Source organism: Nomascus leucogenys, chromosome 9, assembly GCF_006542625.1.
Source record: "Nomascus leucogenys isolate Asia chromosome 9, Asia_NLE_v1, whole genome shotgun sequence".
Lineage (NCBI taxonomy): Eukaryota > Metazoa > Chordata > Mammalia > Primates > Hylobatidae > Nomascus > Nomascus leucogenys.
The window spans coordinates 32,796,324-32,822,504 of NC_044389.1; the positions used below are offsets into that span (position 1 = coordinate 32,796,324).

At 38.9% G+C, this 26,181-nt stretch overlaps 1 protein-coding gene across 1 annotated transcript in view; it reads right to left on the reverse strand.

Annotated features, from left to right (window-relative positions):
* The window catches only part of RGSL1 (regulator of G protein signaling like 1), a 112,673-nt gene that overhangs the window by 14,895 nt on the left and 71,597 nt on the right, over window positions 1-26,181 (reverse strand). The window contains exons 12-19 of the mRNA XM_030818424.1: window positions 24,301-24,494; window positions 21,715-21,832; window positions 21,170-21,290; window positions 19,278-19,407; window positions 11,421-11,595; window positions 3,371-3,509; window positions 3,004-3,128; window positions 617-726 (exon numbers count right to left, since the gene is read on the reverse strand). Of these exons, the coding sequence (XP_030674284.1) occupies window positions 617-726; window positions 3,004-3,128; window positions 3,371-3,509; window positions 11,421-11,595; window positions 19,278-19,407; window positions 21,170-21,290; window positions 21,715-21,832; window positions 24,301-24,494 (1,112 nt within the window). The remainder of the gene's footprint in view (window positions 1-616; window positions 727-3,003; window positions 3,129-3,370; window positions 3,510-11,420; window positions 11,596-19,277; window positions 19,408-21,169; window positions 21,291-21,714; window positions 21,833-24,300; window positions 24,495-26,181) is intronic.

The following is a 26,181-nucleotide window of genomic DNA, read 5'->3' on the forward strand; positions in this document are numbered from 1 at the left end:
TATTATTGACTGAAACATCAATATGTGGTGCATGGCTGTGTATGTATATATATATATATATATGCATATTTACTTATTTTTTATGAATTTGTACATAAGTAAATATGTGTATGTTTTTATATATCTGCTTTTTTACATATATATGTCTGCTTTCCTAAAAATTATATATGCATAAAAACATATATATGCATAAAACAAATATATGCACATTTATCACATTAAAACTATATATGCAGTTTTTAATGTTGTCGCTTAATGCTATAAAATAAATGCTTTCTTAATGGGAGGGTTTAATGGAGATAGAGCAGGGGGCTTCTTAAGCAGCAGAGAAGCAGATCATCCTCTCCATGTACCCTCAACATAGACTGTGACTGGCATGCACAGAGCTGTCCTGGAGTTATTGCTGGGGAGAGGTACCCTCTGCTAGCACTGCTAGTGACAGATAATTCATGCTTTACACTGAGTGCTCTGTCTCCCTGAGGGCCAAGTAAATGAGCTGTCCCAGCTCCAGCAAACACCCTCGAGGAAGTCTTGAATTTGGCCCCTTGGGCCCTTGCTTTCTCTTCGCAAGTCTTGGTTGCTAGAGAATGGGGCTGTGAGTTGTGGTGGAGCTTACCTCCACTCGAGAAAGGATACTTGTCCATAGATTTAGGAGGGCTTTTTCTGTCCTTGAACTTCTTCCCCCTATACTGTAAGTAAGAGCGGGTCACCTTCCAGAAACAAAACCTGTGGGAAGAATGGCTTCTGGTCATAGGAGGGAACCCCCAGTGGAGGGGGCTGGAGCACCAAGCACAGGAGAAACGGGGCCGGGCCAGTCCTCAGAGAATGTGGGTGTCCAACAGAGAAGAGGAGAGCATCCTGGCCTTGGGGTGCTACCTGCCAGTGGCCTTTGTTCTGAGGCCTCCTCTTTGTCCAGACCTGGCTCCAGCGTGGGCCTGGCATGGGCAGTTTGTTGGGGCTTCTTTCTGGAACCATCAGTGAATGGAGCCTGTAAAGGGCCTGCTATCCTGAGGACTGGGGTGAGGTTAACCTCTGGGGTGCACCCCAGCATCAGACTCTGACATTCCTATCTAACCCCACCTGGTATGGCCAGAGTGTCCGAAGGACTTTTGCTCAGGTCCTAATCCTAGTTTCCACCCTGCCCCTTACTGACAGCCTTGACCACCTTACTCTATTCCCAGCGGGCCCTTCTCTGGAATAGACCTAGTTTCTCATGTGAACTCAGATTTATGTACTCTTTATGACCTTTATGTTCTCTAGAAGCCTGTGCAATACTCCCCATCATCTCTTCCTTCCTGGCCCCAAGCCCCTTGTTATCCCTACCTTCAACCAGTCCTTGGATTGGACCCCTTGGAGGTCAGTCTTGGCTAAGACTGAATTTATTTTCTATGGCACTTTGGATCTGGTGGTTTTGCCTGCTGCCCTCCTCCCCTCTCCTTGAGGGACAGTCTGTTCTATCCCAGTAGGCTTTTCCCATTTCACTTGCTGAACTGGGTCTCCTTCCCCTAATGGACCTCCCAGTATGCCGCACATGCATTATTTGTGGTGATGAGAGACCAAGAGACCTGGTTTCTAATGCTGGTTTTACCACTTACCAAGTGATTCTAGGCAAGTCCCTCAACCACTCTGAACCTCAGTCTCCTCATCTGTAAAGCAGGGATAATAATACTCCTCCCCACCTACTGCGTAGGGCTGTGGAGAGGTTCATTTAAGATAACATATGTAAACACAGTTTGCATAACATAAATTTCTTTATAAGTATGTAGGAAAGTAAGTAAAGAAACTGCAGGAGGAACAGGAATCCAAAGCCTCCCTAAAGCACGTCTCATTTTTCTAAGCACATGGGAGACAGCTAAACACTGGCTCATTCAAGAGAAGTATGTATTTCCCAGAGGTTCCTAATCCCTCCAAAAGTCTCTGGGTGAATGTCTATTTAGTCCTTGCTAGGAGAACTAGAATTAAGTTCTAGACAACATTTGATGTTCAAAAGGTTAAATTGCTTGTCTTGAACTTAGATTTTTGTACTTCTCTTGGTTCTGTATTAAATAATTTATTATCTTAAGGATTTTAAAATAAAGATTAGAGATCGGTAAGCATTTCACACTTCTATTTTAATAAAGTAACTTTTTTTTTTTTTTGGTGGAAGATGGGAACTTCTAAGAGTCAAAGTCACATGATAATCTAAGTGTCCTGATTAGCTTTGTCTGGGAACATTTCAGCCAGGTGTCCTCTGGTCACTACCACCCAAGGCACTGCCATTCACCATGTGGAAGATATGAGCTGGAACTCTGGCAGACCACAGGAATAAATAACCAGCTGGGAAGGCTCAGGCCAAATCTCCACAGGACAGGTTAGAAACCAGTGGGCCACAGATTGCATTTGGCCACAAAAAATCTGCATATATTTTGCTTGTTTCATTTTTGGTTTTTGGCCTTCACAGGTTCTTCACCGTGTTTTAGTTTTGTTAGTTGCCATATTTGCCACTTTAACCTTGGGAGAGATGAAATACACATTTGAATGTCTAGCTCCTCTTGATAATTGGAGTATCTAGCAACTGTGCCCCCTCAGTGGTAATTATGGGGATTTGGGCATAACAGAGCAAAACACTCTGGGTTACTTTCTTCATGTAGCTTCTTAAGCACAAGCAGTTGTGTTAGTCTTGACAGAATTTCTCCCCAAGGGGCTGTGGTTCACTCTTACCTTCTTGTGAGAAACCCAGGCCTAAGAAAATCTCACATTCTTGCTCCAAGCAAGCATAGAAAGAGGAGGGGTGGGAAACTAGGCGTCTGGCTCTCAGTCTTACTCTGCTTTCCATCTGTGGATTCAGTGTTTGGTGCTCTGTGTGAGGGATGGAGTGAGGTGACTAGGATAAGAAAACAACATCTTAGTTCCCCTTAGAAACTGGAAACTATGAAACAGAGTGCTAGAGGAAGGCAGAAAACTCTCTCCAAACTAAGTGTGTTTTCCTGACCTAGCAGTCACTGAATAAGGAGAAACAGTTACCTTTTCCAGAAGTACATAACGACGGGGAAGACAGACATGATAGCCCCGTGGAAGATGCTCCGATCTAGGTAGCCGTCTGTGATGGCAGCAAGGATGGCATCCTTCTGGGACTCAGGGACATTCACCTACCCACAGAGTGGGAGCCTGTCACTGGCAGAGGCTCCACGGGAAGGCAGAAAACCTCTCCTGGCCCCCAGAACCCCACGACCACCCCCTTTCCAAAAGGCAGACGGTTTTCATGGAGTTGCTAGGTAAAGGATATTTAGTTGGCCAGGACTTATGAGGTGCCTGACAATTAGCTTTCTAATTGTCCTTGTGGGGGAAATGCTTCTTGGTGAAAGGCAAGTGGAGTGGGAGTCTTTCTTACCCTCAGCTTTGGAGGGATGTCAGAATTCAGGAAGAGTTTTTGGATAATGTTCATTTTGGACCGCATTAGGATCACATCATTCTCATTGTATGCCCGGTTGACCTGCAGCATGTGGGCTGAACTTACCAGATCATTAAATCTAAAAAAGAAATGTGAAGTAGGAAATCAGGAGGAGAAGATGAAAACAGTGACTAACAAGGCACCCAGCCTAGACCCATTTCTGGCCCAAGAAAGGCAAGGACAGTTCTAGGCCAGGTTGTGACTTTATTCATTCAGTCATAATTCATCCATTGGCAAATACTGAGCACTTATCACAGGTCAGATAACATGTCAAGGGCCCCTTCAAGTGAATTTCTTCACCACAAACCCCCTTGTTTATCCCACCTTCCCTTCTTTACCCATTCGGACCCTGCAGCATTGCACCTCTAATGACTTCAAGGCCTAAGGACTATCTTGCTCTTCCCTCTCCTGTGCTGACCTGAGGCAAGCCCTGAGATGCAGGCAGGTCCCACTCCTGCAGAGCACTTTAGGCAATGAGAGGAGGTTTGGACTTAATTCCAGTGGTAATGGGAAGCCAGTAGAACACTTTTATTTTTTGAGACGGAGTCTCACTCTGTATCCCAGGCTGGAGTGCAGTGCTGCGATCTCGGCTCACTGCAAGCTCGGCCTCCCTGGTTCATGCCATTCTCCTGCCTCAGCGTCCTGAGTAGCTGGGACTACAGGCATCTGCCACCATGCCTGGCTAATTTTTTGTATTTTTAGTAGAGACGGGATTTCACTGTGTTATCCAGTATGGTCTCGATCTCTTGACCTCGTGATCCGCCCACCTTGGCCTCCCAAAGTGCTGGGACTACAGGCATGAGCCACCGTGCCATGCTGCCAGTAGAACACTTTAGGCAGGAGAATGATCTAGTCTGGTTTATGTTTTTAATAGGCTACGCTGGTGGCTATATAGAGAATAGTTTGTAGAGGTCAAGCGAGGAAGAAGACGCAACGTGGTGGGAATCAGAGCAGCAGCAGGTGAGGCTATTCACTCTGATTAGTATCTCCCTCTGCTCCTCCATTACCTCCCCCTACATCCTTTATTATCTGACTAACCCCTACTCTTCCTTCAAAATTTAGCTTAGATTACCCAAGAATTTTGGGTCTCCCAAGAAACCATACCTGAGGACTTACAGTTGTCTAAATACACTTCCTGTGCCTGATTCTCCCATAGCACCTATCATCCTGAGACACTTCCTAACTTTTGTTTGTGTCTTTTCTGCCATCCTTATTAGTTTGTGGGATCTTAGAAGTAGAGAGCACGTCATAGTTGTTTTTTGTATATCCAGTGTCAAACCCAGTGTTCAGTAGAGTGAGCAATCAACAAGCATCTGTGGAAATGAGCTAAATCCATCACTGGGGGGAGTAGAAGATCTCTTAACCAAACTCTTCTAACTGACGCATGAGTTATCAGGTGTCTACAGTTTTGAAAAACACACTGACTGATGCCCATGACATGCTGACTGCATAGATTAGTGGGACACGTTTAGTACACTCTCACCTTTCTCCAACTAGTAGAAGTGAATGTGTACCAGGAGTTGTGTTTCTTCCCAAGTATCTTTCCCTATTGTAAAGATAATTAGTAACTATAATTGCTATAATTAGTAACTTGTGAAAACTGATAAAATATGAACATTAAAGAAAAGTTATTATTTCTATGAAAACAAGTTAGAATGTTTTGGAAATTCTAATGAAGGCACGTAGCTTTTTAAAAAAGTGTTGTTGGCTGCGTGCAGTGGCTCACACCTGTAATTCCAGGACTTTGAGAGGCTGAGGCGGGTGATCATGATGTCAGGAGATCGAGACCATCCTGGCCAACATGGTGAAACCCCATCCCTACTAAAAATACAAAAATTAGCTGGGCATGGTGGCATGCACCTGTAGTCCCAGCTACTTGGGAGGCTGAGGCAGGAGAATCGCTTGAACCCAGGAGGTGGAGGTTGAAGTGAGCCAAGATGGTGCCACACTCCAGCATGGCGACAGAGTGAGACTCCGTCTCATAAAAACAAAAACAAAAACAAAAACAAAATACTGTTGAGTTAGGTGTGGCCATGCAGTTTAAAACATAAAAAAAGGTATAAAAATCCAGAAGGATTAAATTGCTTCACAGTAATCTTTAAATTCTGTTCCACTTTAAAGAAATAAAAATTCAAATCAGTAGACAGACACTTTAGGTTCCAAAATGTTAGCATAGAAGCAAGTTGGCTTCATTCTCTCATATGGAAACTCAAAACAAACAAATAGTATTGAGATTATTACCAGCACTATCTCAGAACTCAAATATAATGAGACAGAGGAGAAAAAAGAATGAAAAGTAACAAAGACACCTACAAGATATACAAAATTACTTCAAAAGAGCAAATCTAAAAATTATTGGTGTTCAAGAGGGAGTTGAGCAAGAGCAAGGAAAAGAAAACTTATTCAAAACAATAACAGAAAACATCCTAAAACTTGACAAAGACATACATGTTTAGGTACAGGAAGGCCAGAGAACATTAAATAAATTCGACCCAAATAAGACTACTCCAAGTATTATAGTAATCAACTCTTAAAGGTCGAGGACAAAGAGAGAATCCTAAAAGCAGAAAAAGAAGAAAATAACATATAAAGAAGCTCCAATTCATCTGGCAACAGACTTCTCAATGGAAACCATAAAGGCCAGGAAAATTTGAGAAAACATTTTCAAAGTGAAAAAAAAAAAAACCCACCATCGAAGCGTACTGTATGTATCCAGCAAAGCTATCCTTCAATCATGAAGGACAGATAGCCTTTCCTAGACAAACAAAAGCTGAGAGAATTCATGACCAACAGACATGTCTTACAAGAAATGCTAAAGAGAGTTCTTTATTCTGAAAGAAAATGACACTAACATGCAAGAAGGAAGCCTTTGAAGGTATAAAACTCATTGGTAAAAGTGAGTGCACAGACTAATCCAGAATATTCTAATATAGTAATTGTGGTGTGTGATTCACTCATAACTCTAGTATGAAGCCTAAAAGACAAATTTGTCAGAAGGAACAATAGCTAAAGCAATCTGATAAGAGACAAGCAATATAAAATATGCAAATTGAGAAAAAATGTCCAAATATTGAGAGGATAGAGTTAAAGTGTGGAGATTCATTTTAGTTTTTTCTTTGTTTCTATTCTTCTCTTTGTGATGTAAGATAAGCTGTCATCTCTTTAAAATAATTTGTTATATCCACAAAATATTTTTGGTAAGCCTCATAGTAACCACAATGCAGAAACCTATAATAGTTACACTAAAAATAAAAAGCAATGAATTAAAATACAGTACCAGAGAAAATTACTTAATCACAAAGGAAGACAGTAAGAAAGGAAGAGAGGAGTTCAAAAACAACCAGAAAACAAGCAACAAAATGGCAGTAGTAAGTTCTTACTTATTAATAAGAATGTTGACTGCAAATAGACTCAATTCTCTAATTAAAAGACATATAGTGGCTGAATGGATGAAGAAACAAGACCCAACTACATGCTACCTACAAGAAACCCACTTCACCTATAAAAACACACATAGACTAAAAGTGAAGGGATGGAAAAAGATATTCTATGTGAGTAGAAACCAAAAAAAGAGTTAGGATAGCTACAGTTATATCAGATAAAATAGGCTACAAGTTGAAGACTCTAAAAAGAGACATAATTATTATATAACGATAAAGGGGTCAATTCAGTAAGAGGATATAACAATTATAAATATCAACACATCCAACATGAGAGCACCCAAGTATATAAAGCAAACATTAAAAGATCTAAAGGGAGAGAAAGGTTACAATACAATAATAGTAGGAAATTTCAATACCCCACTCTTAGTAATGGACAGATCATCCAGACAGAAAATCAACAACAACAAAAAATTGCAGTTAAACTACACACCACACCAAATAGGCCTAACTGACATTTACAGAATATTTCACCCAACTGCTACAGAATATACAATCTTTTCATCAGCACATGGAACATTCTTCAAAATAGACCACAAAACAAGTCTCAAAAAATTTCCAAAAGTAGAAATAAAATCAAGCATCCTATCTGACCATGATGGAAAAAAACTAGAAATCAATACCAAGCAGAACCTTGGAAACTGTTTCCTACAGTACATGGAAATTAAACAACATGCTCCTGAATGACCAATGGATCAGTGAAGAAATAAAGGAGAAAATTTAAAAATTCCTTGAAACAAATGAAGATGGAAATACAACATTCCAAAATCTATGGGATACAACAAAAGCAGTACTAAGAGGAAAATTTAGAAAATAAATACTTACATCAAAAAAGTAGAAAGACTTCAAATAAACAACCTAATGTTGCCCTCAAGGAACTAAAAAACAAGAACAAACCAAACCCAAATTAGTAGAAAGAATAAAATATTAATAATAAATATCAGAGCAGAAATAAATGAAATTAAGACTAAAAAATACAGAAGATTAATGAAACAAAAAGTTGGTTTTTAAAAAATATAAAGAAAATCATTAAGCCTTTAGCTAGACTGATAAAGGCAGAAGGAAGACCCAAATAAATAAAATCAGAAACAAAAAAGAGACGTAGTCATCAGAGATTATGATGTACAACTATACACCAACAAATTGGAAATCCTAGAAGAAATGAATAAATTCTTGGACACATAAAAACTACCAGGTTGAATCATGAGGACATAGAAAACTCAGATGAACAGATAATGAGTAACAAGATTGACGCCATAATAAGTTTCCAGTCAAAGAAAATGCCAGGACCTGGTGGCATTAATTCTACCACAAATTTAAATAAAAACTAATATTAATTCTGCTCAAACTCTTAAAAAATTCAAAAGAGAGAATACTAAAAACTAATTCTACAAGGCAAACATTGACCCGATATCAAAACTAGAGAGGGATGCAGCAAAAAAAGAAAACTACAGGCCAATATCACTGATGAACACAGATGCAAAAAGCCTCAGCAAAATACTAGCAAACCAAATTCAACAACACATTAAAAAGATAATTTACCGTGATCTAACGGGATTCATCCCAGGAATACAAGGTTGATTCAACATATGCAAATCAATAAACGTGATATATCACATTAACAGAATCAAGAATAAGAGCCATATGATCGTTTCACAGATGATGAAGCATTCAATAAAATTCAACATCTCTTTATGATAAAAACCATCAACAAATTGGGTATGGAAGAAATATACCTCAAAATAGTAAATGCAAATATATGATAAACCCACAGCTAACATCATATAGAATGGGGAAAAATTGAAAGTTTTTCCTCTAAGATCTGGAACAAGTCAAGGATGCCCACTCTCACTACTCTTATTCAATATAGAAGTGGAAATTCTAGCCAGAACAATTAGGCAAGAGAAAGAAATAAAGGACATCCAAACTGGAAAGGAAGAAGTCAAATTAGGCTTGTTCACAGCTGACATAATCTTATCTTTAGAAAATCCTAAAGACTTCACCAACAGCCTATTACAACTCAGACATTCAGTAAAGTTGCAGAATAAAAAATCAGCATGTGAAAATCAGAAGCATTTATCTACACCAACAATGAACAATCTGAAAAAGAAATCAAGAAAGCAATCTCATTGACAGTAGCTACAAAAAGCATAAAATACCTAGGAATTAACTTAAAGAACTGCAAAATATATACAAGGAAAATACTGATGAAAAAATTGAAGAAGACACACACACACACACACACACACACACACAATTGAAGTATATTCCGTACTTATGGATTGGAAAACATAATATTATTAAAATGTCTACACTACCCAAAGAAATTTATAGATTCAGTGCAATCCCTATCAAAATACCAATGGCATTCTTCACAGAAATAGAAAAAAGCAATCCTAAAATTTACACGGAACCACAAAAGACCCTGAATAGTTAAAGCAATCCTGACCAAAAAGAACAAAGCTGGAGGCATCACTCTAGCTGACTTCAAAATATACTACAAAGCTATAGTAATTAAATCAGCATGGTGCTGGCATAAAAGTAGACACATAGACCCATGGAACAGAATAGACAATTCAGATATAAATCCATGCCTTTGCAGCCAACACACTTTTGACACAGGTGCCAAGAGTGTACAGTGGGGGAAAGGACTGTCTCTGCAATAAATGGTGATAGGAAAACTGAATGTCCATATGCAGCAGAATGAAACCAGACACCTATCTCTCACCATACACAAAAATCAAATAAAAATGTACTAAAGGCTTAAATCTAAAACTCTGAAGCTACTGGAAGAAAACATTGGGGAAACATGGCAGGACATTGGTTTGGGCAAAGGTTTTTGTGTAAGAAGCATAGGGAGCCAAAGCAGAAACACACAAATGGATCACATCAAGCTAAAAAGCTTCTGCACAGCAAAGGAAACAATCGACAAAGTAAAGAGACAACCCACAGAATGGGAGAAAATATTTGCAAACTATCCATCTGACAAGAGATTAATAACCAGAATACATATGGAGCTCAAACATCTCAATAACAAAAAACCCAAATAATCTGATTTTTTAAATGTGCAAAATATCTGAATAGACGTTTCTCAAAAGAGATACACAAATGCCCAAAAGGTATATGAAAAACTGCTAAGATCACAAATCATGAGAGAAATGCAAGTCAAAACCACAATGAGATATCATCTTACCCTAGTTAAAGTGGCTATTACCAAAAATACAGGGAATAACAGATGCTGGTGAGCATGTATAAAAAGGGGAAACCTTGTACCTGGTTGGTGGCAACGTAAATTAGCATAGCCACTGTGGAAAACAGTATGGAGCTTCCTCAAAAAGCTAAAAATAGAACTCCCATGTCATCCAGCAATCCTAATACTGGGTATATATCCAAAGGAAAGAAAATGAGTATGTTGAAGAGAGATTTGCACTCCCATGTTTATTGTAGCACTATTCACAATAGCTGGAATATGGAATCAACCTAAGTGCCCATCAGTGGATGAATGGTTAAAGAAAATGTGGTGTATACAGATACACAATAAAATAGTATTAAGCCACAGAAAAGAACGAAATCCTGTCATTTGCAGCAACATGGGTGGAGCTGTAGGTGATTATGTTAAGTGAAATAAGTCAAACACAGAAGGACAAATATCACGTTTTCACTCATATGTGGGAGCTAAAAAAGTGGATCTCAAGTCGTTACCAGAATCTGGGAAGGGTAGGGGGTAGGGGGATGAAGACAGTTTGATCAAGAGGTACAAATACACAGTTAGATAGAAGAAATAAGACCTAGTGTTCAATGGCTCAGTATGGTGTCTACAGTTAATAATCATCTATAGTACATTTCAAAATATCTAGAAGAGAATAATTTGAATCTGTCTAGCATAAAGAAAAAATAAAGAAGATGATGGATATCTCAATTACTCTGATTGATCTTTACACATTATATGAGTATACCAAATATCACATATGTCTCCAAAATATGTAAATCTATTATGTACCAATTAAAAAAATAATTAGTAGACAGCTTTCGGGGTATAGTCTATACAAGAAAAATTTACAGACCTTCCATTGTGGATTGACTTTGGCTTTACATAAAAAATTTGACAGGTAAAAAAAATTGAGAGGTGAATTAATATACACTAATATGTCTTAACTTAAAAATATCTGTTTAATGTCATACACACACACACACACACAATTTGTATTATTATAATTCCTGGCTCTGACTAAAGAATATTGGTCTCATGGTGTTATATAATAGGACTTTTTCACATTTGTAAATAATGGAGAAAAACATGCCCCTTTTCTGGGACTAAGTAACTGCATTTTAACAGTGGAATTTCTGGAACGCTGAAGAGCTTTTAGGACCCAAAGAAAAGAAAGATGGAAATCAAGTGAGTGACAGCATTCAGTAAGATTTTCAGGAGAGACTCTTACTGGACAGGGCTGAAATCACTGTGTCTCTAACAGATCAAACTAGTTTCTGCTGGGCAGTTCTAAGGATGAAAAGTCATTTTCTGGGCAGAAGAAGGAGAAGTGAAAACTTACTTCTCCATTTCAGAAAAGAAATATAGATCATTGATCGCAAAGTTGACAGTGATAATCCTGTGGCCAAATATACGACGCTTTACAAGGGTTATTTCTCCATTCTCTTGGTCTGCACTCCGGACATTTGTAGAGGGTGGAGCTGAACGTCCCGATGTGTTGTGTGGTGTGGTGAAATCTGAGAGAGAAAGAAGAAGGAATTACAATCTTGTTTGATCAAGTCACTCTTACCCTCAACCTGGGCGTAACAAAAAGAAGAAAGGAGACTGTGGATCCATCCGTTTGGCCTATTGAAATAGTCACTTTCTGCCATTGGGTTCAACCTTTTACTTGGACTTGAAAAAGTCATATACTCAGATAGTATGACAACACACATAAAACACAAGCCAACTGAGCACTGAAGGTGCTTATCTAATAGAAATAGAATCACACCACAGTTACGCTAATCCTTAAGGTTTCTGCAGAGACTGAAAATGAAACATGAGATGTGACCTTCCAAATGGAGTGTGTAGCACTGATGATGCTTATACTCAAGTTTTATCAGGAAGTAATTTAGGAGCAAATGAGGAAAGCAGCACAAAGAAAAAGTCAAAATATCAAGAGTAAAGAAGTTTACTAAGGAAACCGAGGGTAGAAAGCTAGAGTACAGAAGACAGTAACGAGTAAAGGAGAGCACAAGAGCCACTAGAAGATTTGGATTGTGTGTCAGAAAAATAGAATGCTTCCTTTAGAAAGTTTCTTGACTAGACTATATCCAAAGACATCTATTCATAGAGATTCAGGTATGAGAAAAGAACAGGTTTGGGCTGGATCTGACAAATAGACCCTGGTTAATTATCTAGCTGGGTTTCAGAAAAATGTCTAATCTGGCTCTAGAATTTACCATTCTGCCTGCAAATCCTTTATTCTGGAGTGCTGTTCAGGATTTATTGAAGTGGGTGTGGTGCTCCCTATGGTGTAGGTGGGGTTCCTTTTGGTTTAGTGTTGTATATAGAATGGGAGGGTAACTATGAGAGGCCATAAATACCTAGTACTTGTTATGTCTCAGACACTGTGCTTGACCCTAGGGTTACCATACTGAGTAAGACATAAGATCCCTTTCCTACTATCTTTCAATCTTTCTCTCTTAGACTTGAGTCTGAAGGGAAAAAAAGTCTAGATAACAGTGGAAATTGATATGATGGTTAGGGATTCTAGGAAAAGAGGGTGATAAATTCACCAAATAAACCTGGAAGCCATGGGATGCTTGTAAACTGGCTCTGGTGGTAGAGGAGAAGACCTAATTTGTATTATTCACTGATTTAGATAGTAAATATTCTCACAGCAATAGATTTTTAGCTACTGACATTTGTTGAGTAGTTCACAAAATTTCAGGATATTTAACAGCTGGCTCTTACCAACCAGTATGAGCAGCTCCAGCTCACTATTACCTGGGAATCATATTTGACTTCTTCCTCTTTCCACATCCAGTTAGTCACCAAATACTATTGATTCTACTTTCTAAATATATTTCAAATGTATCTACTATTGGTCTTTCTTGCAGTGACATTTGTTTAAAGCATCATCATTTTTCATTTGTTCCAAAAGCCACTTCAGTGTTCTTGGGGTCAGGACTAGGCCCTGACCTGCTAAGGTGAGGGAGGTGCCTAGGACACAGTTTAAGGAAGCATTCACTATCAACGTGTTACAAGTACGGGGTTGGCATCTACATGAGCCTGACAGTCAGTGCCTCCTTAATTTTTGTGTGTTATATGCCTCCCTTGCCTTACCCTAGTTCCAGCCCTGACTGTGCTTCCTACACTTAATTTTGCTTTTGTGTAGTATATTCCCTACATTACAGTCAGGATGATCATTCTAACTTGGCTACTGTTACTATTCTGCTGAAAAAAAATTTTTTTTTTTTTTTGAGAGGGAGTCTCACTCTGCTGTCCAGGCTGGAGTGCAGTGGCACAATCTCAGCTCATTGCAAGCTCCACTTTCTGGGTTCTAGCAATTCTCCCTTCTGAGCCTCCTGAGTAGCTGGGATTGCAGGCGTGTGCTACCACACCTGGCTAATTTTTGTATTGTTAGTAGAGATGGGGTGTCACCATATTGGTCAGGCTGGTCTCGAACTCCTGACCTGTGGTGATACACCCACCTTGGCCTCCTAAGTACTGGGATTACAGGCTTGAGCCACCACCCCCAGCCTGCTGAAACTTTTTTATTGGAACATCCACTTTTGTCCAAGATAGAGTACCAAGAACTGGATTTATCCTCCCTTCCGAAATGATTTTTAAAAATCAGACAAAATATATTGAAACAGTTTTTAACACACTATCAGAGAATTAAGGACAGTGATCACTGAGACTTGGGAAAAATGAGTGAACCCTACTCTTGCCCCACTTTACCACCTTGACATAGGATCCATTCCACAGTCAGGGAGGGCAAACCCAGGTCAAGTTCGGTGGACTCTCTGAATTAAGGAGATGGACCTGAGAGTCCAGTGAGACCAATGTGGCTAGAGTTTACAAGACAGAGTTCAAAGAGGAGAGGGAGAACCTGGAAATCTGCAGAGGTTCCCTCAAGTACTCAGCAGAGTGCTGACCAGCTCAAGATATGAGGAAACTACCCAAAGCTTGAGGGTAGGGGATCTGAAAGCATTAAAGAACGGTCCTTGGTGCTCACACAGAAGCAGAAATAGTGCCTGTTTCCACTGAGAGACTAGAAAAACTCATAATTTATGAGGAATCTAGTAGAATACCAAGGAAGGTTTTACCTCAGTAGTGGAGAAGAGCCATACAAATAACATGGCTCTGGATTCACTTAACCAATCATAAAAGGAAGATCCAAAAGAATAAAACTATTTTCGAGTAACTTAACTGTATCCCAGAACAAAGTTCAGGCATTTTTTATAAGAAGACAAAAATATCCAACACCTAAAAAGATAAAATTTACGTCTGGAAACCTATTTTAAGGTTCTTATACTATGGGTTGAATATACTTTATCTGAAATACTTGGGACCAGAAGTGTTTCAGATTTTGGATTTTTGGAATATCTGCATATACACAATGAGATATTTTGGGGATGGGCCCCAAATCTAAACACGAAATTTATTTATGTTTGTATACTCCTTATACATATAGCCTTAATTTTATTTTTTTCCTTGGGGACACTGAATAAATTTTGTATTGTGCCCCTCCCTGCATTTTGACTGCAACCTGTTACGTGAGGTTAGGTGTGAAATTTTCTATTTGTGGTGTCATATCAGTACTCAAAAAGTTTTGGATTTTGGAGGATTTCAGATTTTGGATCTTCAAAAGATACTACTTAAAAAATGAAAAAGCAAGCCATTGACTGAGAGAATATATTTTCAAAATATGTCCATCAAAAATATATCCAGATTATATAAAGCATTCTTATAACCCAATAAAGGCCAAGACAACAAAGTTTTTTAAAAATGGGCAAGAGATACGGACAAACACTTCACTAAAAAACGCACTATATGTATTGTAAATTATATGGTTTGGCTGTGTCTTCACCCAAATCTCATCTTGAATTCCCATGTGTTGTGGGAGGAACCTGGTGGGAGATAATTGAATCATGGGGGCAGGTCTTTCCCATGCTGTTCTCATGATAGTGAATAAGTCTCATGAGATCTGATGGTTTTAAAAAGGGCAGTTTCCCCACACAAGCTCCTCTCTGCCTGCCGCCATCCATGTAAGATGTGACTTGCTCCTCCTAGCCTTCTGCCATGATTGTGAGGCCTCCCCAGCCACATGGAACTGTGAGTCCATTAAAACCTCCTTTTCTTCCCTGTCTTGGCTATGTCTTTATTAGCAGTGTGAAAATGGACTAATATGGCAAGCAATCACATGAACACATACTCAACATCATTAGTCATCAGACAAAATAAAAATTAAACTAAAACAAGATACCATTGCATACCCTCTAGAATGGCTAAAATTAAAAAGACAGATTATACCAAAGGTTGGTGAGGATGGGGAACAATTGAAACTTTCATACATCAGTGGTGAATATGCAAAAATGGTACAATCACTTTGGAAAACAGCTTGGCAATTCCTTATAAAGTTAACATGCACTTACCACATAACCCAGCATTTCTACTTTCAGATATTTACCCAAAAGAAATAACATATATCCACACAAATACTTGTACTTGAATATTCATAGCAGGGTAATTCATAATAGCCTCAAAGTAGAATCAACCCAATATGTAACAACTGGTGAATGCATACACAAATTGTGCTATGGTACAATGGAATACCACCCAGCAATAAAAAGGAATGAGTTACTGATATATGCAATAACATAGATGAATCTCAAAAGCATCATGCTATGCAAAAGAAGCTGGTCACAAAAGACTATTGAATGCATGCATTAAGACTACTGCTTGATTCCATTTATATTAAATTCTTTAAAAGACTAAACTGTAGTAATAGAAAGCAGGTCAGCTGTTGCCAGACCAGAGAGTAGTAGTGGAAGGGGGAGGGTGTTGATTAAAAAGACACATAAAGGAATTTCTTGTGATGAAGCAAGTATTCTATATCATGACTGCAGAGATACTTACATTCATCAAATTGCACAATTAAAATTGGTGAATTTTACTGTATAAAATTGTAGCTTAAAAAGTGATTCTAAAAAGTAATTAAAAAATAAACGGGAAGAAAAGAAAACAAAGCAGCAAGAATGCATAACTCTTGAGGATTTTTGTTCAAAAGGGAAACAGACAAATGTGCCAGATAATTTGAGGGGAATGTAGAATCAGGGAGAAATTATTATTAATTTTTGGTTGAGAGGTACTATGCCATATTTGGTGCCAATCGAGTAATCCAGCAGAGAAAATAAAAATGATGCAGGAGAATAAGCAAAAATGGATGAATGCCCTTGAGTAGATGAGGGCCTGGATGCTTCCTTAGGAGAAATGACAGGCAGCCTACTCAGTGACCAGAGCCTGTGAATACAGAGGAGGCTGACCAGGTGATTCAGAGGAGGGAAGCTGTAAAACTCCTCTTTTGATTGCTTCTGTTTTCTCAGATAGCAAACACACACACACTCTGGCCTAAGAAAATCAGTAAGATTAATGGAGTGGAAGTTCCAATGCGAATCAAAGTTTGTTTTAGGCAGGAAACTATAGAAAGAGTATGAAAACACATGTACATTTTAAAAGGCAATAGTAAAATAAATGCTTGTGTTCAAGATAGGGGTTGCATCTGTGATGGGTAAAGAGGGAGTTCTATTGAAGAGGGGCACCAAGTGTCATCTGAGTTATGCCATTTTCTATTTCTTGGCTTGGATGATGGGTATTCAGCTGCTCATATAGTCACTTATAAGTATGCTATATTTCAAATAAAATAACTTAGACCAGTGGCAGGCTGAGTGTCACAAGCTCTTCCCTGCATCTAAGGGGAATTGGAAGTCAGGTAGACCTCCTATTGAATTGGATAAGTATAGGTCTTGGGTTCTCACATAATGTTAGGGAAGTGGGAAGTCAAAGAATGACAAAACAGGACTTCCTACCATTCTGGGGCATGAGGGCTTGAGCTGGTTTTATTTAAAGGAAGAAACAAAAGAACTAGAACTTTTTTTTTTTTTTTTTTTTTTTTGAGATGGAGTCTCGCTCTGTCACCCAGGCTGGAGTGCAGTGGTGCAATCTCGGATCACTGCAACCTCTGCCTCCTGGGTTCAAGTGATTCTCCTGCCTCAGCCTCCCGAGTAGCGGGATTACAGGTGCACACCACCACGCTCAGCTAATTTTTGTATTTTAGTAGAGATGAAGTTTCACCATGTTGGTTAGGCTGGTCTCAAATTCCCGACCTCAAGTGATCCACCTGCCTTGGCCTACCAAAGTACTGAGATTACAGGCGTAAGCCACCGTGCCCAGCCTGCTAGAACTATTAGTGAAGCCAAAATATTTGATTGTGAAGCAGTTCATAAAAGATATATACAAACTTTTTTCAAATTAAAATAAATGATATTAAAATACCAATAGAAAAATAGACAAAGGGCATAAACAGTTCAAGAAAGAATACAAATGGCCAGTAAATAAAGATGCTCAACTACTAAAGAAATATAAATAAGAATAGACTATCTGGCACATGATTTTTCATTTACCAGGTTGGCAGCTTTTAAAATGTACAACACACTGTGTTGACGAGAATGTGAGGAACCAGACACTAGTTTAGATGGTTGGCAAGAATTTAAATTAGTGCAATGATTTTGGAGGGCCAAAATTTAACTGTTTTTAACCATTTACTCATCATTCCCATTTTAAGGAACTTGTTTCATAGAAACACACAATGGCAAAATATGTATGTTTTGTAGCATTGTTTAAGTGAAAGTTGGAACAACCCAAATATCATCAAGAGAGTCATGATTTGTCACTGCCAATCCTTCCAGTCTCATCTCAAGCATTTGCCCCATCTCATTAATCTCTAGTCCAACTGGCCTGACTGCAGTTTCTGAATTGCACAGTCCTCTTTCTTATTTTATGATTCTGTGCATACCTAGAAATCACTCTCCTCCCATCCCACCTACCTAACTTGGTCATTTCTGAAAACTCAACTTTATGCCATTTTCTAGGAGACATTTTCTCTGGCCCTCCTGCCTTGACTAATAGGTTCTCCCTGCAATTATCTTTGAGATCACTCATCAAAATTGTATAATAATAGCAGTAACACTAGCTAACCCTCTTATAGCATGTACTATTGCCAAGCATAGTTCTAATAACCCTGTGAAATAGAAACAATTCTCATTCCCATTCTACAGATGAGAAAACGGAGATACAAAGTAATTTTCCCAAGGTCCTTCAACTAGAAAGTGACAGATTCAAATCTAGGCACTCCAGCTCCAACATCTGTGGCTTGTATTTTCTGTTTGAAATCTGTAGGTGCCACAGGGCAGATCCTCTGCTGCAGGCTCACTACTGTTCACAACTGTATCTCCATCACCTGGCAAACTGCTTGCCACATAGTAGATTCTCAAAAAGTGTGTTAACATGGACACAGGAAGGGGAACATCACACTCCAGGGACTGTTGTGGGATGGGGGGAGGGGGGAGGGATGGCATTAGGAGATATACCTAATGCTAAATGACGAGTTAATGGGTGCAGCACACCAACATGGCACATGGATGCATATGTAACAAACCTGCACATTGTGCACATGTACCCTAAAACTTAAAGTATAATAATAAAAAAAGAAAAAAAAGTGTGTTAAATGAATGAATGAATGAGTGAAGCTGTTGAATTAATCCATATAATGGACATTTTATGGCAGTCAAAACAAGGCAGATATATGTGTAGTGACATAAAATGATGTCCAAGATACATTGTTGAGCAAAAAAAAAAGCAAGTTACGAATCAAATATGTGGCATCAATTTTGTGGGAAAAGTAAATATTAAGATACATATACAGAAAAATAATTAGGAGGTAGGTTTACAAGCATTAACAATGTTATCTCTTGAGGGACTTTCACTTCTATACTAAATATTGTATATTTCTGTAATTTTTATTACCTCTTTATTAACAGCATGTATTAATTTATAAGCAGAAAAATTTTGAAAATAATTTTTAAAGAGTAAATTCAAAAACATAAGGAAATTATTTTGTAAAATGTGAGATTTTGCAGTGCCATAGGTTAATTATTCCCTACCCTTGCTGGCTCCTTAAGCAGAGGCCTCTGGGCTTGCATCCTCTCTAGGAAGGCCTGGGCCTGGCTTTGCATTGCACACAGGACCTGGGGTTTTTTGCTAGACTCCAGGCTGCCACAGGCATGACACAAAGCAATAAGCTTCTTATGTGGGCTGACCCTGATGGCTAAAATATCAACAGGGAGTGGGGGTAAATACAGAAATGACTTACTTTCCTTGCTATTTTGCATTTCCTGGTGAAGATAGTCTTCAAATTCCTGGCGCTTACTAGGATTCAACATAAATCTGCGGTACTTGCAAAAACTCCTGATAAAGCTGATCATTCTCAGCCAGCCTTTCTTCTGGGGAAAGAAAGAGGAGTATAACATGTTCATTAGTATGGTTGCTGTTCACCGAGAGTCTACTGTGTGCCAAAACTTGGTATTCATTACATTTAATCCTCACCACACCTCCGTAAAGGAATAATTTTTAGCTCCAATTTAAAGGTGAGGAAACTCAGGTTAGAGAGCTTGTATAATCTGCCCAAAATTAAGTAGCTGGTCGGTGAAAGATTCCAGACTGGAGCCATTTGCCCATGCTCCTTCTACCATAGGCTTTCAACAGTGAAGATGTGAGATGCCGTGATTGGGAGAGGGAGCATGAGAGCTAAAAACTGGAAGAAAAGAGGACAGAAATGAAGAACCAAAGGCTCGGGCAAATTTGGAAACATTGAGGGAAGAAGGAAATGAGCAAAACCATTTCTAAGCACTTCAGAAAATATAATTATTTGCACCTACTCATACACCTACACACACACTCACACACACACACAAACTTATTTCATAAGTTTCTTCATCTGTTTTTTAATAGGTACCCAGGAACCACTGGACATTTTATTTGTCCTTCAAGAAATTGATACTTAGAGCCAGAAAGACTCTTGTTGATTAACCAGTTCAGTTGTCTCAGTCTACAGAGAGGGAAACAACATAAGCAGGGCTTTAGACAGAAAGCAGTGAAGTACAGAAAGCACTGAATTTGGGATCAAAAAGTTTGAGTCTGGAGCTTAGCTTCTCAGAACCTAATTGTGTAATTTGGGTCAAGTTACTTAACCTATGTCTCAACGTCTCCATGTGTAAGATAGAAACAATAGTCTTCAGGGTTGCAGTGAGACTTAGTGGTTATATACATAAACTTCAATGCAATGCTTGGCAAAGAGTAGCATTAAGTACATGCTGGTTTCCTTTTATCTTATTTTCTAAGAACAACTGGAAGGTCTGAAATTAAACCAAGTGCACTGGTTCTGGGTACAGTATTCTTTTTAGTACTCTATATGACTATTCATGGTGCCCTGACATGGAGTTTATTCATATATGGAGGAAATACAGAGGAGAAAAGGAAGAATAACACATTTTCGTCCCTGAGTATTGGATCAATGGACTTAGGCATTATTTTCTGAGATATCTTAGAATGATCTTTGCAGTCAGATTGAGCTGGGCTAAAATTTTTCTGATACTGACCAACTCTAAAACACAGTGAGCAAGTGAATCTCTAAGGGGGCATGTATTTTTTTGTTATTGTTGTTCTCAAACCATATAGAGACTTTCCTGAGTAACATTCCTGTCTCCTCTTTCTTCCTTTTTTCTGTTCTCCCATAGGAGAAAGAATGAGCTAGATAGTTTGAAAGAAGGAAATGGTGTTCTCAGCCCATTGCATTCTCTCTCTGGTTTGTTTGTCTGCAAGACACTTGTTACAAGCCCACCTTTTGTTATAGAGTAAGAGGCTCACCCTGGTAAGTGGAGGTCTAAGTTGTTCCGTTAGACCAGTGACTGGGTTTGTAAGTTTAATTTGGGTGCAGAGGACCAGCAAAACCACTTTGCTTCATTGCCAATCCATGTCCTCTACACTAACTTTCAACTAGAAGAACTCCATGTGTCCAACCCCTGTACCTATTACTCAGTTGATTCTAATCACAGGTAGAGAAGAGAGGGACTTGCTTAAATTCCTAGTATAGTAATTTATCTGAGTCTCAGATTCCTCCTTTGCAAAATGGGGATTTAAAAACCTACCCCCAAGATGATGGTTTTCTTGTCTCTAATGACTTGTTTCACTTTCTTCTTCACTAACCTGGGATTCCTGTAGGTAAGTTGACACTGTCTTTGAGGGCTTCCTAGACGACATTTGTACTTCACTTTGCACTTCCACCTCCTGAGGGCGAGGTGGGAACAGGTCTTGATAATCTTTAAACCTGCCAGAAGGACATCAGGAATATCAAACAGGGCAAAAACCTGGCACATAAAAGATAACAGTCCAGGCAAACCTACCTCAGCTTCTGGAGGAAGTCTCAGTGGTAATTGGGGAATAGTAAAATACTAAACAATTCTCTTTTTACTCTATCAGACCTTTGTTAATGTCAGCCTAACCTTCCTGATCAACACTGTATTGTTTCTTGTTAATGCAAACAAACAGAAATGTGTGTGTGTGTGTGTGTGTGTGTGTGTGTGTGTCAGGTAGATAGGTAGGAAAGTTCAAGATAAGTTTGACTTTTTATTTTGTAGAGAGGCTCTGGCAATGAGCTATGAAAATGGATTATGAAACCCTTGATGCATATGGCTTTTAGAAGCCATGGAGAAACTCCGGGAAGAATCCTTTCCTTCATTGAGTATACTCACCACTTTTCTTCTATAGATTTCATAATATGTCCCTGGAGCGTTAACAGTGTGCTTGTGGTGACATGACGCATGGAAGCGATTTCTTTGATAATAGGGGCATCACACTGCAGCATTTCTTCTAGAAAACGCAAGAGAGAAAAGAAGCTGTAATCCTCATCTACCATTTCTGAGATAGCTGGTGTGTTTTTTTTTTATCTTAGAGTCTCACAGCCCCCATTTTCAATCTGGCTAGACTCTGATCCCACCATAGTTTGCTTGAAAATCTCCAAAGCATACTTGAAATGTTATGTACAAATGCATTTGTAAACCAAATACTTTCCTCATTTAGTTTCATTCAAATTTTGAGGACAAGTGCTTAAGGGGAAAGAAATTTTTAAAGGACTTATTTCTGCAGCTGGTTTGAAAAATTTGGATTTAGAGAGAGAGCAGAAGGGTAAGGGATTATAGTTAAATTGCTAGGCAGATGGGGAATCCAAGATTCCAGATAAGTATTGTAAGGGCAGTTTAGTTCTCCAGTTGTTCAGAAACTGCTGTGCTCATTAATGAGACTGGAAAATAATCAAAGATAGGATCTGGACACTCTTCCTCTTCTAGCTCATTCAAAATATTGTACAGATCTCAACATCTTGAGATTCAACAAATAAATATTGCTTACAAATAAAGATTTGTTAATTTGACCTATTTTTCTATATTTTCTATATTCATAAAAATTTATTTTCTTATCTTGGTTTACTACAAGCAAAAACCAAACACACAAAAATACCATCTGTGACAAAACAGGAGGCTCTATCTTCATTGCTTTGCATTACTTGCAACTTCTGCTTTTGGCTAAGATTTTATTTACCATATTTACCCTCCCACCTTAGGAAACAAAATAAGACACAACTTATGGAACAAAGATTTTCAGGCATACAGTTCTCCTTCCCAGTACAACTCTCTTCACAATTCATGGGTGGTGGATACTCCACCTTTGCAGGCAGCTAACTCTTGGTTTTTGTATCTAACTTCAGGCTAGTTGGTTTAATGGTCAAATGACTTGAATTTGAATTCAAGCTCTACCAAGTGTACAAGCTAGTTAACCTCTCTGTGTTTCCTTTTCTTCATTAGTAAAGTGAAGCTGCCTATCCCTATATTACAGGGATTAAATAAAATTCTATTTTTAGAATTAAATAAAATTAAATGAGAGGATACATGTGAAAGTATCTTAGACTTTGCTCCTTTCACTAGTGATATAGTTTGGCTCTGTGTCCCCACCTAAATCTCACCTTGAATTGTAATAATCCCCACGTGTCAAGGGCAGGACCAGGTGGAGATAACTGAATCACGGGGGTGGTTTACCCCATGCTGTTCTTGTGATAGTGGGTGAGTTCTCATGAGATCTGATGGTTTTACAAGGGCTTCCCCCTTCACTGGGCACTCATTATCTCTCTTGCCACCCTGTAGAGAGGTGCCTTCCACCATGACTGAAAGTTTCCTGAGGCCTCCCCAGCCATGTGGAACTGTGAGTCAATTAAACCTCTTTTATTCATAAATTACCCAGTCTCAGGTATTTCTTCACAGGTATAGCAGTGTGAGGATGGACTAATACAGTAAATTGGTACTGGGAGTTGGGCTGTACCCTGTAAAGCCACAAGGGTGGAGCTTCCCAAGGCTGTGGGAGCTCACTTATTGTATCAGTGTGATCTAGATGCGAGACATGAAGTCAAAGGAAATCATTTTGGAACTTTAAGGTTTAACGACTGCCCTACTGGATTCTGGACTTGCATGGGAATTGAGCTTCTTTCTTCGGGCCAATTCTCCCATTTGGAATGGGTGTATTAACCCAATGCCTGTGTCTCCATTGTATCTAGGAAGTAACTAACTTGCTTTTGATTTTACAGGCTCATAGGCAGAAGGGACTTGCCTTATCTCAGATGAGACTTTGGACTTGGACTTAATGCTGGAATGAGTTAAGACTTTGGGGGAATGTTGGAAGGGCATGATTGTGTTTTGAAATGTGAGAACATGAGATTTGGGAGGGGCCGGTGTGGAGTGATATGGTTTGGCTCTGTGTCCCCACCCAAATCTCACCTTGAATTGTAATAATCCCCATGTGTCACGGGCAGGACCAGGTGGAGATAATTGAATCATGGGGGTGGTTTCCCCCATGATGTTCTCATGATAGTGAGTGAGTTCTCATGAGATCTGATGATTTTACGAGGGGCTTCCCCCTTCATTTGGCACTCATTCTCTCTCTTGCTGCTCCATGAAGAGGTGCCTTCCGCTACGATGATAAGTTTCCTGAGGCCTCCCCAGCCATGTGGAACTGTAAGTCAATCAATCCTCTTTTCTTTATAAATTACCCAATCTCAGGCATTTCTTCATAACAATGTGAGAACAGACTCATATAACTCGTATTAAGACTTTGGATTTATTCTTACTGTTCTCTGCTTTTGCCTTCCCTTTTAATCTGTCTCAATATTGCCCCATGTGGCTGCTGCTCTGTACTGCTCTCTCTGGGGGCTCACATGAGATAGGCTATTTCCCAGGCTATTCTCCTAAGACATTAAAGAGAGAGAGAAAACAGGATCAGAAGAGGATGCATACCAGGAGAGAGTCGGCCTTGGAAGAAAGTCTTGATTACATTTTCTATGAGAGACTTGCAAATCTTTTCATTGGTCTCTATACTGATCTTCTGTACAGCTATGAGAAATTGCAGTGGGCTTTCAGCCTTCCGTTCCTTGAGGAACTCCCTGAAGAACTCCAAGTGCTGTGTATTTAAGAGGACTTCTGTCAAGTTTCTGGAAAACAGGAAAGCATCTTTGGTAGAGAGAAAGGAATGATGATTCTGGATTCTGTTTCAATTAGGAAATGGGGAAGTGCATTGACCAGGCTATAGGGCCTTTAGCCATATGTGAAGAGCATTGTGGATGGATTGGCTAAATCTGTCTATTTCTTTGGTGATTAACTTGAAATTTTGTGTACTATTTCTAAGCTTGGTCCAATATCTTCCTTCCCAATGGAAGATGAAGGAAGATATTTTAATGGGGACAATTTTTTCAAGAGAATTCTCTTTTTATATTATGGGTTCAAAACAACTCCTAATTAGCAGTCATTTCTGTGAGGTGGAGCATGATTAGCAGTTTTTGATTAATGTTTCTAAATTTCCTTTGCTGATTTCTTCTTTCACTGCTCCTTGAATAAAGGTGCCCCTAATGTTTCATCCTTAACCCTCTATTCTTTTGCCTTATGGTTTTTCCTAGGTAATCTGTGCCTCCTCTGTGATTTCAATTTTTATTGATATGAGGAAGTGATTTTAAATTTTATTGATATAGCAAAACTTTATCTCCAGTTCCCATGAGCTCCACTTCTACATTTCAACTGCCCACATCAGACCTCATCTTTATGTTATAGTTATTCAAACCTCTCTACACACACCCACATCTTGACCAAATTCTTCTTCCTTTATACACCTGTTTCATTAAGTATAATGTTAGCCATAGATTTTTAATAGATGCCATTTATCAGAATGAGATAGTTCCCATCTATTCTAATTTTATTGAGAGTTTTAAAAATCACACATATGTGTTGGATTTTGTAAAAGCCTTTTTTTCTACATCAATTGAGATAATCATGTGAATTTCTCCCCCCTTATTTTATTAACATGGTGTATTAACTGGTTTTTGCATTCCTTGTATTCCTAGGATAAATTCCACTTGGTAACCCAGGCTGAAGTGCAGTGACATGAACACAGCTCACTGCAGCCTTGACCTCCTAGGCTCAAGTGATCTCCCCGCTTAGCCCCCAAGTAGCTGTAACTACAGGCATGCACCACCACGCCCTGCTAATAATGTTTGTATTTTTTTTTTTTGTAGAGATGGAGTTTCACCATGTTGCCCAGGCTTGTGTTAAACTCCTGAGCTCAAGCAATCTGCCTACCTCGGCTTCCCATAGTGCTGAAATTATAGGCATGAGCCACCATGCCTGGCCGCTGATCTTTTTTTATATATTTCTGGATTTGATTTGCTAATATTGTATTGAAGGTTTTCATATCTAGAAACTAGAGGGAGTATTGGTCTGTGGTTTTCTTTTCTTATGATGTCTTCGGTCTGGCTTTGGGATCAGGAAAATACTGGCCTCATAGAATAAGTTGGCAAGTGTTCCTTCTTTCTCTGGTTCCTCAAAGAGTTCATGGAATATTGACATTATTTATCCTTTAAATATTTCATAGAATTCTCCAGTGAAGCTGTCTGTGCCTGAGTGTTTCTATGTGAGAAAATTTTAAGTTACCAACTCAATTTTTTTCTTATTATAGATTTATTCACATTTTCTACTTTTCCTTGAAACGTAGCTAGCTGACTTCAATAATTTGGGTATTTCTAGAAATTTATGTATTGCATCTAAGTTGCCTAGTTTGTTTCTTGCATTTCCTTACAATCTTATTAATTTCTGCAGGGCAGTGATTATATGCCCTCTTTAAATCCAATT